Source organism: Helianthus annuus, chromosome 10, assembly GCF_002127325.2.
Source record: "Helianthus annuus cultivar XRQ/B chromosome 10, HanXRQr2.0-SUNRISE, whole genome shotgun sequence".
Classification (NCBI taxonomy): domain Eukaryota; kingdom Viridiplantae; phylum Streptophyta; class Magnoliopsida; order Asterales; family Asteraceae; genus Helianthus; species Helianthus annuus.
Window position 1 is genome coordinate 160,746,386 of NC_035442.2, and position 15,712 is coordinate 160,762,097.

At 37.8% G+C, this 15,712-nt stretch overlaps 2 protein-coding genes across 2 annotated transcripts; one reads left to right on the top strand and one right to left on the bottom strand.

The window, feature by feature from the left end:
• Nucleotides 1–247: 247 nt before the first annotated feature.
• LOC110885772 (omega-amidase, chloroplastic) lies at nt 248–4,412 on the top strand. Its single transcript, XM_022133481.2, has 10 exons — nt 248–572; nt 916–1,032; nt 1,568–1,792; nt 1,996–2,089; nt 2,254–2,328; nt 2,739–2,817; nt 2,945–2,960; nt 3,775–3,855; nt 4,015–4,097; nt 4,192–4,412. The coding sequence occupies exons 1-10, from the start codon at nt 312–314 to the stop codon at nt 4,268–4,270; spliced, it is 1,110 nt and encodes a 369-aa protein (XP_021989173.1). The 5' UTR covers nt 248–311; the 3' UTR covers nt 4,271–4,412.
• Nucleotides 4,413–5,580: 1,168 nt separating this feature from the next.
• On the bottom strand, nt 5,581–8,378 carry LOC110885773 (pentatricopeptide repeat-containing protein DOT4, chloroplastic). The gene is made up of 2 exons (XM_022133482.2): nt 6,205–8,378; nt 5,581–5,893 (listed from the first exon to the last, which is right to left on the bottom strand). Exon 1 carries the CDS (start codon nt 8,306–8,308, stop codon nt 6,338–6,340), a length of 1,971 nt encoding a protein of 656 aa, XP_021989174.1. The 5' UTR covers nt 8,309–8,378; the 3' UTR covers nt 5,581–5,893; nt 6,205–6,337.
• Nucleotides 8,379–15,712: the final 7,334 nt, after the last annotated feature.

Consider the following 15,712-nt stretch of genomic DNA (forward strand, 5'->3'; position numbering starts at 1 on the left):
AATTTGAATTTTAAATTTCAAAATTTAAAACACCCGCCTGACGTGGCGGGGTGAGCAAATCAGAGTCCGCCAGCTCGCTTGGCCAAACCGCCCCACGCCCGACTTGAAACCCAAGCCCCAAGGGCCACGCCCCAAACCCAAGCCCACCCAGGGTGGTGACTTGAACGTTTTACCCCAACCCACGCCAAAAGTCCCGCCCCATACCCCACGGCCTAAAATAAATGTGAAAACAAGTGAGTCCAAAAGATCCCAATCACTTTTAACCTGACGTCCGTCAATGGCTGAATGGCGAAAGTAACGGTGGAAAAGCAATGAGAAGTGGATCAATTGCATTCTTGTCAACAACTCTCCCTTCTACTCTCCGATCATCAACCGTCACTCGCTCCGTTACAACCGCCGCTTCACACCGTCTATCTTCTCTACGCAACTTCTCGGTTCCGTTAAAAGTTAACCTCACTGCTGCTCGTGCAATCACTCGTGCATCATCATCATCATCCATGGCGTCTTCGTTTAGTCCCGAGAAAGCTAGGGTTCCTCCTGCTGTTGAATTGCCTGTTCCTCCTGTTTCCAAGGTTTTTGTATATTTAAACGTCTGATTTTGTGTTTGATAGGTGTATGTATGTATGCGGTTAGGGTTTTTTGACTTGTGCATGCATTGTTGTATTATTACTGGAAAAACGGGGAGTGTTTGGGTATCCTTGTAGTGTTATGCTTTAGGATTAATGTGTTTATCTGTGTAGAGAACTGGAGAATCCTGTCAGGGATTGTTTGTGTTTGTTCATCATCTTGAATAATAGTTTTGTTTTTAAAACAGAAAAAATGTGACAATTTGGGGTCTAAAAGTAGTTAATTTGGATGCTTATCAGCATTTACGGTTTTATATTTATCACATTTTCGGTTTACTCTCTTTTGCAGTTCAAGATTGGTTTATGTCAGCTGTCTGTGACAGCAGACAAGGAGAGGAATATTGCTCATGCTCGTGTAGCAATTGAAGAGGCTGCTGAGAAGGGTGCCAAGCTTGTTGTTCTGCCTGTAATATTTTATAATGAGCTTCTACTTTTCTTTCTTTATTGTTTGTCATTATTATATCCATGGTTTTAGAAAACGGTTGAGGCGTGCGCCTCAGGCGAAACGCCCAAAAAACGATTCTGAGGCGCGCCTCAGGAGGTTTATATTGTATGTGTGCGTCAGAGGAGCTGAGGCGCTACAAAGGCTGCGCCTCAGGGGTTTTTGATATTTGTTTTTGATGTTTTTGACTTTTTGTATCAATTTCAAGCAATTTATGTCTTTTTTGTGTGTTTTTTTGATGAATTTGATGATGAAATTAGTTAGTATTATTATTTTTATAAGATATATAATTTTATATATATTTTTTAATTCCGCCTCAGTTCGCCTTGAGGCATACGCCTCGTAAGGCGAAGGGAAAACACCTCGAGGCTCAATTCCGTTCTTTTAAACCTTGATTATGTTACTGTATCGTAAAATTCACTGTCTTAACCTTTTTCTGTTTGTTTATTTTTGGTTTTCGTTGTAGTTAATACGCTGATCTTGTGATTTTGTGTGTCAGGAAATATGGAACAGTCCTTATTCAAATGATAGTTTCCCGGTGTATGCTGAGGACATTGATGCTGGCACGGACTCATCTCCTTCAACAGCAATGTTGTCTGAAGTTGCTCGTTCTTTGAAGATCACGATAGTTGGTGGTTCCATACCAGAAAGATGTGGGGACAAGCTGTACAATACTTGTTGCGTTTTTGATACTGATGGAAAGCTGAAAGCTAAACACAGAAAGGTACTGTTTTATGTAGCCTATGTGCAATGCGAATTTGAATTATCCTATCGTTATCACCCTTCACTAATTTGAGCTGTTTTTATTTCTAATGGGTCAAAACTGTAAAGTTTAAAAGGATTGTCATTTTTTTTTTGCAGAAACTATTTGTCATTTTATTATACAGACAAACTTCTGATAAGTTGTGTGATATGACTGCATGACAGATACACCTTTTTGATATCAATATTCCTGGAAAGATTGTATTTGAGGAATCAAAAACTCTTACTGCTGGAGAAACTCCTACTGTTGTGGATACAGGTTTGTTTACAATTTGATGATGAATGTTACACTGTTTGTATCGTAGCGTTCTTATTTACTCCGATAAGTTGGAATACCTTACAACATAATTATATATTTATATATAAGTTGGAATACTATTTCTTTATTATTGAGATTCTTCATTGCAATTTTTTTTTTTTCAGATGTTGGACGCATAGGTATAGGTATCTGCTATGACATTCGTTTTCAGGAACTGGCCATGCTTTATGCTGCTAGAGGTTTGTTAAAGCTATCAATTTATTACGTTTTTCATTTAGACATTTGTTTAGTTTGGATTTATCATATAATACTATAATAGGCGTCATATAATAACACAGTATACCAAAATGATTATAATAGGTTTTTTTCCCAACATAAAAATTGTACTTCTCTGATCTCTCAGATAGATTGTTAACAGATTGATTAAATGCAATTGTTAACTGTAATCATTTTGTTCTTATAAGAGCAGTTTCACATCTTTAACCGTAAATGACAACAATAATACTATGAAAGAAAATGTTGTTTAGCATGTAGTTGTATTTCAGTTTTGATTGTACAGTATTGCAAGTACATTTAATTAGTTTGTTAATTAGTAGTTTCAATAACATTTTGGTGCCTTATTGTTAATCAAATATGAATTGTTCATCAGGTGCTCACCTACTTTGTTATCCTGGGGCATTCAACATGACTACTGGTCCACTGCATTGGGAGTTACTACAAAGGGCAAGGTATGTAGAATTGTTTTTACACATTATTTTGGGACTTCGTATTTGCATTATTTTGTCCTATGGTTTATTCATCTCTTCAATGTTTTCCCACTTTAACTTACGCGCTTTATCCCATTTTGATATGCAGGGCTGTAGATAATCAGGTATGCTCTTTATTCCCTGTCTGAAATATTGAGAATTTTTCGATGATAAGTTTTTTGGATGAATAGTCTGAATAGCTATTAATTACCTTTTGAAGTATCCGAAACTTCCTTAGCAATAGAACTTAGAAGTATTTGACAAAAAGTTAAAAGGCGTAACTTTAATGATGCAAGGGTTTCACCTTTTTCCAGTATTTTAGTTACGATTAATCAATTGTCACATTGTAATTGTTTGTAAAAATATTGACTTTATTCATCTATAGTTTTTACAAATATAGATAACATTGTATATATATATATATATAACATTTATCGAACTTTATAGCTTAAACACATGATTTAATAAACCACATAAAATAAAAATAACAGTTTACTTCGTCAAGATGGACTGTGTGGAGGAATAAAGATGTTACATGCTACTATTTTAGAAGAAAAAGAACATTCTCCCTTTTATATCGCATATGTAAAGGGTAAACTCTTGCATTCTTCCAACGACATTCACACGGGCGCCATCTTTTCAACTTATAGTTATTGTCTGTTTTTGGACGTCTCTTAAAATATATCTCTGTCTCCTTTTTGGGGTTATTTTAACGACTTGTTTGCCCATTGTTATGATGACGTTAACAAAAGGATCCTAAAAAGTCATAACACGTCTAGTTTCTTGAAGCAGCCCTGAGTCATTTAAGTAATTATATCTGATACACTAGTTATATATATAAATGATTTTTTCATGGACATAAAGTGTTCCACCTCTGATGGCTGTAAGGCTGACCTGATTATCCGTTTAAATGCTTAATTATCAAGACTTTTGTTACAGTTATACGTAGCAACTTGCTCTCCTGCTCGAGATGCTGGATCTGGGTATGTGGCATGGGGCCATTCAACCTTAGTTGGACCAGTAAGTTGATCAACCTCACTAGTCTCTTCTAAGGTTCTACAAAAGACCTAATATATGTTGTATTTTCGGGTGACTGATGTGTGGATGAGAGGAATTTTTTATTTAATTTATAATTATATTCAACTTTTTATTGAAGGAACTTATGTTTATATTTGACAGTTCGGAGAGGTACTAGCTACAACAGAACATGACGAGGCAACCATCGTTACAGAGATTGATTATTCGGTACTTGAGCTAAGGAGGTGCGACTTTACTATGATGTCTAGTACACGTTTTTATAACCATTATTATTCTATATTTATAATGAGCTTTTAAATATGATGAATATATCTACAGGACAAATCTGCCACTGCAGAAGCAACGTCGTGGTGACCTTTACAGCCTGGTTGATGTTCAAAGGTTACATTCTCAGTGAATGGCTCAGGTACGCCTGTTTGGTCATTTCAGTCTATCGAGTTTTCCATTTAAAGTAGCTTATGTTTGTGTACCATTTTCTTGCTTTTCTTTGTAACGCACTACATCCGTATTGGCAATAAAGTCTTCCCTGTTAACTGATATGTTTGAGATTTGCATGGTTTGGTTTTGGCAGTCTTGAGCTTGGAACCGGTCGTATAACCTTTATTATTTGAAATAATACCTTTTACGAGTAATAATACGAACCTTGATTTTTAAAGAAGAATCTGGACCGAGTTATCGTTTTTCATTTTATTCCTAGGGAATGAGAAAAATTGAGGCGTGCTGTGTGCATAAGTTCTAAATCAGTCTTGATGGCGTCAAGACCGGAAGCAAGGTAAACTGCATCTTAAAAAACCGGACCACTAGTAGCTTGTTGATGTTGGTCCTGTCTTGGGTTTGACTGGCCAGTCCAAGACTAAAGTTGATGATTGTTTGTTTGGTATTACTATTACTAAACAAGATAAACAACGATACTAAGCCAACAAAACATGATGTATGACCGTCTATTCTGATTATCTAATTTGAAATATTCAAAAGAAACTCTGTTCCTCGCAAAGTTATAAGAGATTAAGATATTAAGTGAAGATAAAAGAGGTATATTTCAAAATCGAGGTTGGGTGCTGGGGTCAAAATGAGTTCAAGTGAAAATGCATGTGGTCTAGAAGGGCCGATTTTAAAAAGTAGTACTTTGAATTGGGTCAAAATTTGTCGCCCTAAAATTAGCTTGGGTTGAAACGTGTCATTTTAGCAGAGAACTGATAGGTACACCCGCAATATGTGTTTTCATGGAGGTTGGTGGCAATGAGTATAGGTCTGCAGTGGCAAGGATGCTAGCGAAAAGGTGATGTTGGCGGCGATCGAAGCACTTTGGCCGCCCGTCACCACCAACACCTTTGACAACCATCAACGTCACCATTGTCACTACCTTTGACAACAACCATCAATGTCATCAGTGCCACCTCTTTTGACAACGATCAATGTCACCAATACTACCACTGCCTTTGACAACCATCAACAACACCACCTTTGACAACAATCATCATCATCATCATCATCATCATCATCAATCCAGCACCTTTGAGTCTTTGACATCCGTACATCACCATCGCCACCTACACAACTGCGCCCCCTTTCCCGACATCAGCAGCTAGAACCAACACCCCTCCTTCCCGTGCAGAAATCGCTATCCTTGAATAATTTCAATCTTTAAGGCCCTATCTAAATATTACAATGACCCCAATACGTTTCTCCCACTACCAAGCAAATACACATCTAGTCTTCTCATCATCCCTTTTGAACCTTCTTGGCTTCTTCACCAGTTTCCAATATCAAATTATAGATATACATCAATCAATTGTTCAATTAAAAAGAGTTGATAGATTATGATAACACGAAGATAACAACCATTTAAAAGAAAACAACCCATAAACTGCAGGAATTAACATCAAATTTGATCCTTAGCCTCTTGAGGTCAGTCATCGACCACATTGGTTAGCTGCTTCTGTGGGTCGATTAGCCCTTTGGGTTTTTTTTGGGCGTTCGAGCTATTGTCTCCTTGGCCCTCGGGTCTTAGATCCTCTGTCTGTGTTGTTTGCATGAACAAAATATGTAGTCAAGCTAACATGTTCAAAATAAAAGCATCTAGGAATTCATCAATGTGAAAATTGAACTTAACTTTAAAACAAGTCGAATCAAGAAAAGATACAAGTCATATGAGCCAAACATGTCAAACGCGCCGATGCATAAAAACATACTAAATCGCTTTACTGAATATTATAAAGTTTTTATAGCGATATTTGGCATGTTATTTATTTATAAATTTTAAAAATCGGATAATCAATGAATTTGTGGGATGGCCAAACGCACCCCATATTAACCCGCACTTAAAATTACCTGGTTGAGATACCGCGTCATGAATGTCGAATCTAGTTGGAACCATTTGACCATAGCATCCAGCTGCGTTTAAAAAATATTTTGCATTTATCGGTCCCTGAGATTTCATACCAATTATGAGATGGTCAACCGATTAGTAGTAGTCCTGGCAAGAGCAAGTCCCATTTTTAAAATGATGAAACCGGTTTGGATCTTTTAATATAATCTCCCGGCTAACTACTTTCGATATATACTTTGCAGCCTCATGACAACTGTGACAAACACGAAGATTCTTAGTCACGCGAATAGTCGTCCCACTTTTTGTGCTAATCAATCCAAACGATATCGCCAATAACTCACTATGACCAATTGGAACACACTCGCGTTCTTCATCTACATCATGAAAACTAAAATCTTTAACCAACTTAAAACCGTCTTTACCAAAATTCTTCATCAAACACTCTAATTCCCGATACATACCCTCTGATCTTGGATGCGATACATCCCCTGTTTTAAAAACATGAACTTTATTTCTAAACTCCATCCAACTATACGCAATCTTAGGCGTTAAATCCATGTCTCTTATAGTCTGTCTCCATATATTAACCATGTCATGTTTCCCACATTGCGCGTAATAATTTGACATCATTACGTAATTATCTGCGTTAAGAGGCTCTAAATCACATAAATGCTCAATTAACCTTTTTCCTGTGGTTAAATTTCTATGAATCCTGCATCCATCTATCAATGCTTTTAATATCTCTGTCTGCCTTGATAACTTATGTTCGTTAATAAAGATCCTGGCTTCGTTAAATTTCCCAGCGCGCGATAAAAGCGCGACCATTAACGCACAATGTACCAATTTAGGCGACTTTATGCAATTGAAATAATGCATACCTTCTTCAACCATGCGCGACGTGCAGCAAGCGTAAAGGGCTGTAACGTAACTGATTTCATCTATGTCGGTTTTTGGGATTTTTTGAAATAAGTCAACTCCGATATTACCTTGACCGTGTAAACTGTAGCCGAATATCATCACGGTCCATGAAACGATATCTTTGGATCTCATTTTCGAAAATATCGTCGAAGCGTACTCTAAGCGTCCTGACTTTGCATACATGTCGATTAGAGCATTTTCGACTTTAGGGTTTATCGGAATTCTGTTCCGAATCAAGTAACCGTGAATTTCTCTTCCGTTTTTATGGGCTGCCATTCTCGCACAAGCTGGGAGAATGCTAGAAATAGCTACAACATCCGGTTTAATATCATCTTCGATAATCATTCTTCTGAATAACTTCAAACCTTCATTTATCTCTCCGATTTTCACATACCCTTGAATAATGGAAGTCCAAGAAATGGCATCGCGTAACGGCATCTGATCGAAAAGCCCACGCGCATCTTTAACGCTACCGCATTCGATATACATTTTCAAAAGGGAATTGCTTACTAAAAGATCAAACATCAACCCATGTTTCCTAGCTGTTTGATGAACATACCTCCCATCCTTCAACGATTTCGCAATAATGCAAGCAGTAACACACGTGATGAGCGAAACAGGATCGATCTCCGCACCCGAATTCACCATCTCATTAAACAACTCGATGGTCAACAAAGGCTTATTTTGCTTAATATACAACTTTCCCAACAATGTCCAAGACACAGAACTCATCTTCTTTTCAGAGTTGTAAAGCACCCATTTTGCAGCATCAATGCCATCAAGATGCCCATACAATTCAATCAAACCACCAGTCACATAAACATCGTTACACACACCCAGCTTCATTGCCTGCCCATGTAGTTGCTTGCCAAGTGTCAAGCTACCCGATAGCCTCGAAACCGACAAGATGCGAGGGAGAGTGTGCCTATCGGGTCGAACGCCACGGGTTAACATTTCATGATAAGTTGTCACAGCCTTGTAGTAATCAGCATTTCCTAAATGGGTTTGGATGATAGTGTTCCAAACTAAAGAATCAGTTGATTGAGGCATTTGGTCGAACAGTTGGTGGGTGGGTACGGGTTCACTGAGTTTCAATGCACAAGTTCGTGTGTTGTGGTGGTTTAATGTGGGTCTAATGGAGTTTTCAAGGACATTCAGAGCTTGCAGTTGCATTGATGAAGAAATCATATCTATTTCTTTGCAGATTCTATGACAGTGTGTCTGAAAAAGCCAATCATATCCAATTGGCTAAGATGTCCCTTTAGCATTTTGACACCTGTAACTTAAAAAATATTATATCGGTTTCTTTTATTTTTATCTTGGGTAAATTATTTTTGAGTGATGCATTTTAACTAGTTGAGTCCATAAGCAAAAAGTTTAACGACCTAAGTCCCCATAAACATTTTCTTTAACCATTTGAGTCCAAATTTCTAACCCAGTTAGAATTTTGTTGTTAAGTTTTGTTAAATGACCAAATTACCCCTATAAAACACAGGGACTCAAAAAGAAAAATAATATTTAATCCCCCAATTAACACAAGTCGGTGAAATCGATTGATGCCGCCTTACTACTGTAGATCAGAAATCGATTTCTGTTTCGGCAACTGTGCAGATCAGATATTGATTAAGGGTTTTGAAATCTACAGAGGCGCAAACCCTCTCGACTTCCCCGTCTGCTTATCCAACCCCAACGGCCCATCCTCAATCTCCCCAAACTTCGACACCACCGTTCACCATAACCAATGCACCATATCTCCACGTCTGATCTTCTCCATCGTCATCGTCACTCTGGGCATCACCATCCAAGCCATCATCATCACCGCAAACTACCTGCAACTACACCGACACCATTGTTCACCTCCGACAACACCACCAACAACCATCATCTTCTCCGTCATCTTTGCCATCTTGACTACCTACCATCTTTACGAGCTCCATTAACATCCTTCATTCACCACCATCATCTTCGTTTCACATCATCCTCGGCACATCATTAGCTCTGTCATTCACAACCATAACGACAACCATCTTCGCCGTTCATCACTACTCCTTCACCTCTGTCGTCCACCATTCAGTGATAGTAATCGTTGTTTTGTCGACAAAAGTAAATAAAAGTTGAAGAAAACAGTTTTTTGTGACAGTTTCTTTGTCGGGAAAGAAATGAAAATAGAAGGGAATCTTTTGCGACAGTTTGGGTGTTAGGAAAGGCTTGTTTGCGACTGAATAGTTGTTTTGGCTTTGAGAACTGATTGATTTTGATAGTGATGTTCTGACAAATTCAAAATTTTAATGTTTTAATAGTTTTGTAGGGGTAATTTGGTCATTTAACAAAATTTAACAACAAAATTATAACTAGGTTAGAAATTTGGACTCAAATGGTTAAAGAAAATGCTTATGGGGACTCAGGTCGTTAAACTTTTTGCGTTTGGACTCAACTAGTTAAAACACAGGAACTCAAAAAGTAATTTACCCTGTTATCTATTATTATTTTTATGATTTTGATAACCCTATTCTTAAAAAAAAATCAAATTAATTTAACTGGAACGTCATTAAAATCTAACCTTTATATTTATATATTTTACAAGGGAAAAGATCAAATAGGAAGATTAATTTCGCTAGGAAGGATAGGAAGCAATAAGATGATGACATGTGGCAAAGATGAAAAACATAAGGAGGGGCATTTTGGTCAAAACTCACCATCTTCAAAAAAAACCCAGCATCTGCAATTCATTTCTCTTACCCGTATACTCAAATCCACCATTTTCAAACTATAAACTACCACATCACAACCAACACTACCACCTCCACCTCCACCACCACCACCACCACCACCACTACGACCTACGATCGCCACCATCTTGCCGGAAACTAGATCTGAAACCACCACCTTCAACCACCTATTGGGTTTTTCAGATCTGACACCATCATTCCACCATCCACTGCCACCGCTCCACTGCCACCAGTTTCCCCACGGTGTATCAGAGTTCTTTTTCCGTCCACCGTCGTTAGTCAGAGTTCTTTTGTAAGTTATGTTATATTTCATTTTCATTGCGTTTTAGTTATCAAACCTCAATTGCGTTTTTCACATCATTATGTTTTAGTTAGATTTCTTTTCATTTTGTTCTTCTGGATGTTAAAACAGAGACATGACCATGCTAAAATAGAAGCATGATCATGTTGGAACAAAGGTATGACCACGTTAAAACTCATTGCGTTTTAGAACCTGCAATGCAAAGAACATGATGATGCTTGGACAGAGGCATGATCATGTTGGAACTAAGGCATACCCATGTTAAAACTACATTGCTTTTTAGAACCTATGTTAAAACTCCATTGCTTTTTAGAACCTGTAGTACAAAATATTAATTTTGGTTTCATTGCGTCTTACAACTTGGAGTGTAAAGAACATGTAGAAACATGGTTATGTTGGAACAAAAGCATGGCCATGTTAAAACATAAACATGGCCATGTTAAAACTTCATTGATATTGATTTTAGTTTGAGTTAAATGCCATTTTAGTCCCTGTGGTTTGGGCCATTTTGTCAGTTTAGTCCAAAGGTTTCATTTTTAACCCGTGGGACCAAAAAGGTTTCATAGTTGCCATTTTACTCCACTTGGTTAACTTCATCCATTTTTTCTGTTAACGAGAAGGCCAATTTGGTCATTTTGTATGTAATTCCGTTAACTAAAAGGGCAATTCAGCCATATAAAATGACCTAATTGACCTTCTCGTTAACAGAAAAAATGGATAAAGTTAACCCAGTGGACTAAAATGGCAGCTGTGAAACCTTTTTGGACCCACAGGTTAAAAATAAAACCTTTGGTTCTGTTTTGGTAGGTTACTACTTTTAATCTTCACGGATGCAATGAATCAAGTGTGGGGATGTTTGGCAACATCCCCGATCAGATGTCAGAGAATCCAAGAGGAGTTTGCGCCCCTGTCTGATCACAGCAGCTGCACCGCTACAGACACTTGCTGATTTACTGATCAGGTCAATGTGTCTCTCTATCCTTTATTTTATTTGTTTTTGTGTATTTGGTGGTGTGAAATTTTTTGTGTTCGGAGTGGTTTTGTTTGTGAGTCGTCTAGTTGTTAGCCGTTCATAGTTTGTAGGTGGTATCTCTCGAGTTTAGATCATAAATTGCACCATACATTGGGGACAATGTATCCCAAGTGTGGGGATGCGGTAATTCGAGAGAGGGTTGGTAGGATTGATGACCTTAAATGCTTGAATTGGTTGAAATTGGAAAAAATTGAAAAATTTTGAAAATTTTTGTTTCTCAAGTATGCTTGAACTACATGAAAACCAACATTTTCAATCGCTAAAGGGTTCCTACTGATATTAAACTAACTTAGATCCCTAGTCATGGTTGTCCCTTTAAGTTTCATGAGAGTATTTCTGACATGTTTTTAGAGAATAGTTGAGAAGAGATGCCTAACTAGGGGTAACATGCTTTAGGAATTACACATGCTACGTGTCGGCAACCCAATTTCCTTTTGTTCGGTGAGATATTTGAGCCTACTAGATTATTAGTTTAAATTGCAATAACTGTCATTTGTTGAGAGTAGGCCATATGTTGCTTTGTGTTAGAACTTGTGTGGTTTGATACGTGCCGAGGCTGTGCTTTAGCGTTTACACATAGATGATAAAGGCATTAGGATCCCTTTCATTGTGTTATATGTTGATTGTTTATCCACCCCACCTTAGTTAACCATGTTGAGCCTTTTACCCTTCGTTTGTTACACCTTGTTTGACCCGTTTGATTACCAACCATGAATGACAAGTATGTTTAGAAGTATGTTATGAAAAAAAAATTGAAAAAAAAGGAGAAAAAGAAACAAAAACAAAAAGTATTATTATATTCGTGTTGAATAAATGGGTCGAAAATAACCCAAGTGTTAGTAGTTATTGTGAATAAGTTGTCATGCTTTGGTATTCTTTTGTGTTCGCCATATAAAAAAAAAAGAAAAAAAATCCAAAAATATTACCTCACCTTTACCTTTAACCCAAAACCCGAAAAGTCCTTTTGATATGTGTTACGTTATTTGATACGGTGGAGGTTTGATTGCTATACAAGCTTATGATTACAAAGTAGCATATTTGGTTTTGAGCGAAATATATACTAGCACATTACACGCTAGTCTTGATAAGCCGAGAGGAGTGATTAATGTGAGGGGCGTGTGGCATGTGTGTAGTATCATAAGCATGTTAGTTTTAGTTAGGCAAGTCTTAAATTGTTTTAAATGCGTATCATTTATTTGTCAGATTGTCAATCTCGATTGTGTCAGTCTATGGGACGGGTATGACTTGTGACCTTAAATTGTTGATTCAGTAAGGGATTTAATGGTGATTTGTTAATAAGGTAATTAATGTTTGTAATGGTTGCTTGAGGACAATCAAAGTTAAGTGTGGGGATGTGATGGAGGGTGTGAAACCCGAGTGTTAACGTGCATATTTTGTGTGATTTATTGCAAATTACGTGATTATATGCTTGGAATATGTTCACTACGAGTTTTGGTGGTCTTACAGGTTATTCGCCTAATTCGGTGAAGTTAGAGTGCGTGTTGATAAAGCGGAATTACCAGGGATGATAAACAATGCGAAAGATATCATTCGGTAGATGTTCGGGTCGAAGAGATAGCTTGAATATATGAGAAACACGATACAATAAAGTCCAGGGGCTTGTACGTCATTTATTGAAAGTAAAAAATTAGCAAATAAAGTTCCAGCAGGTTTCAAACGTAGGATACGGTCCTAAAACGTAATCTACGGTTGTGAGACATATGGTTTCTAGCAAGTACAAACCGTAACCTACGGTTGGAAGATCATAGCAGCGCATGTGTTATTATTGGACGATGTTTAGAGGGTTTTAAAACTCTAAAAGTATTATCACTTTGAGGAACACATTATATATGCATGCTGACTTTTGGAATATTGGGAAACTACATAAAGGAAAAAGAAAAAAAAAACATTATCATCATACGTCTCGTAGGAGTTCACGGGAACAAATTTTGGCAGCTTTAATATGGACATGAACATTGGGAGTTGTTTTCAACAACATCATAATTAGTTATTGGCAGCCAAAAAAAAAAACGTTGAACATGGGGAGTCGCAAAAGTGGACATGAGTTTCCTTCAACATTAATTTCCAGCAAGATTTAATTCATCATCACGTGGACCAGGCTTGGAGAAGGATTGGGCCGCACACTTGGGCTTGGCAGGGTACACGCATATAGAGGTTTGGCGGCAGACATCATCAATATAAGTCAACATCACATCGAATATCAAATTATCATCATCTCGACGGCAGATTAGGGAGAAGCTACGAAGATCAATCTTACCGATATGAGCGGCTAGTCTCCTAGTGGTTTCCTCCGGATGAAGGGTTTTTGTAAGTTGGATAATTTTATGTGTTTGTGACAATCGTTTAACTCGGTGATCTAAGCATTCAATGCTTTTCACCTTTGATTTGATTTATTGGTTGTAAACAATTGCATTTATTTAAGCCTTAATTTCTAAGCATTCAGTTACCGAGAGTTCTAGTAATTGAGATATATTTAAGCTATAGAGTTAGTTGGTTTTTGCATGTCCTTAACGACAGACATCAAAACGGCGGCGTTGCCGGGGAGGCGTGTGCAAAGTGTTTAGTGTTAAGTTTTAGTTAAAAATAAAAAAAATAATAAAATAATAAAATAATAAAAAAAATTAAATTTAAAAATCCCAAAAAGATTTTTCTTTGATGTTCGTGATTTACACTTGGTAGTTGAGTTGTGTTGTGCAGGATGACAGAGCATTACACAAATTTCAGCTTTTCTACGTGTATATTGTGCGGGGGTCCACGTCATCCGTGTATCGATTGCCACGAGGCCCACTACAGGAGGGCACATGGAAAACCGGTGTCTTATGTTTCATAGCTTCCACCTTCATCATACGCTGATGATTATGACCTAGAGATGGAGGATGATTATTACTCGGATGGATATGATCGGGACGAGGATGTTTATTTTGAGCCAAGGACGGATGGACGATGTTTCTGTTGCGGTCGTAATCATACTTGTGTTTACGATGATGTGTGCGCGGTGTATTTGGAAAATCCAGAGTATTGGAATAAAAAATGATGGATGCGTACATCTCAACACCGTATCAGGGATACCGACAGTATCATCCCGAGGAATATTCTAAGCCCGAGGGTATGTATGCTTATCAGACCGAGGGGGAGAAAAAGCTTGCTATCTTGGAAGCGAGTTTGTCCAAACTCGAGCAGTATTTATTAGCACCCAACCTTTCCGATGAAGATCGAATCAGCTGCCTAGTTTCCAAGTGTCAGAAGTTAAAAATGAAGATAGCAATAGAAGAGCGTCTCTCACCATTACCTGATGATATTAGAGATTATTCTCACATGGAGGAGGAGGTTGTGGAGGATAATACCACACCAATGAATCCTTTATCTGATGAAGAGTCACTAGTGGATCAGATGGTGTGTGAGGATGAGGAGGCTGAGCAGTCTAATGAGATGAATGTGTGTACCGAACCTCTCCCTATATCAATCATTCAAATTAATAAGTGTGGGGAAGAGGGTTCGAGGAAGAAGACGAGAAGGGTGAAACAACAAGACATCAAGGTATATCTCGTGAAGTGGATTAGCGAAACCCGCAGGTGTAGTCTGAACATGCCAATTATACTGACGAATTTATGGAGATGGCATGTAAATTTCCGGGGATTCGTTGGAAATGTCTTGGGTAAGTGTGCACTAAGACCACCGTAGCGGAAATCAGGTACGGTCTGGCTGAAGACCTTTAAACTTAGCGCTCTCGGGAGGCAGCCCGAGGATGTAGAGTATTGTATTTTGGTTTGGTTTCGTTTTGGTGTTGGTTCTGTTTTGGCAGGTTACTACTTTTAATCTTCACGGATGCAATGAATCAAGTGTGGGGATGTTTGGCAACATCCCCGATCAGATGTCAGAGAATCCAAGAGGAGTTTGCGCCCCTGTCTGATCACAGCAGCTGCACCGCTACAGACACTTGCTGATTTACTGATCAGGTCAATGTGTCTCTCTATCCTTTATTTTATTTGTTTTTGTGTATTTGGTGGTGTGAAATTTTTGTGTTCGGAGTGGTTTTGTTTGTGAGTCGTCTAGTTGTTAGCCGTTCATGGTTTGTAGGTGGTATCACTCGAGTTTAGATCATAAATTGCACCATACATTGGGGACAATGTATCCCAAGTGTGGGGATGCGGTAATTCGAGAGAGGGTTGGTAGGATTGATGACCTTAAATGCTTGAATTTGTTGAAATTGGAAAAAATTGAAAAATTTTGAAAATTTTTGTTTCTCAAGTATGCTTGAACTACATGAAAACCAACATTTTCAATCGCTAAAGGGTTTCTACTGATATTAAACTAATTTAGATCCCTAGTCATGGTTGTCCCTTTAAGTTTCATGAGAGTATTTCTGACATGTTTTTAGAGAATAGTTGAGAAGAGATGCCTAACTAGGGGTAACATGCTTTAAGAATTACACATGCTACGTGTCGGCAACCCAATTTCCTTTTGTTCGGTGAGATATTTGAGCCTACTAGATTATTAGTTTAAATTGC

What these genes read in the sequence shown, in the direction of transcription:
- LOC110885773 (XM_022133482.2), bottom strand. Translation starts at nt 8,308, where the DNA reads ATGATTTCTTCATCAATGCAACTGCAAGCTCTGAATGTCCTTGAAAAC.
- LOC110885772 (XM_022133481.2), top strand. Translation starts at nt 312, where the DNA reads ATGAGAAGTGGATCAATTGCATTCTTGTCAACAACTCTCCCTTCTACT. An exon ending in CTGTTCCTCCTGTTTCCAAG is followed by an intron (nt 573 to 915) that starts GTTTTTGTATAT and finishes TCTCTTTTGCAG; the next exon opens with TTCAAGATTGGTTTATGTCA. An exon ending in ATTCAACCTTAGTTGGACCA is followed by an intron (nt 3,856 to 4,014) that starts GTAAGTTGATCA and finishes TATATTTGACAG; the next exon opens with TTCGGAGAGGTACTAGCTAC.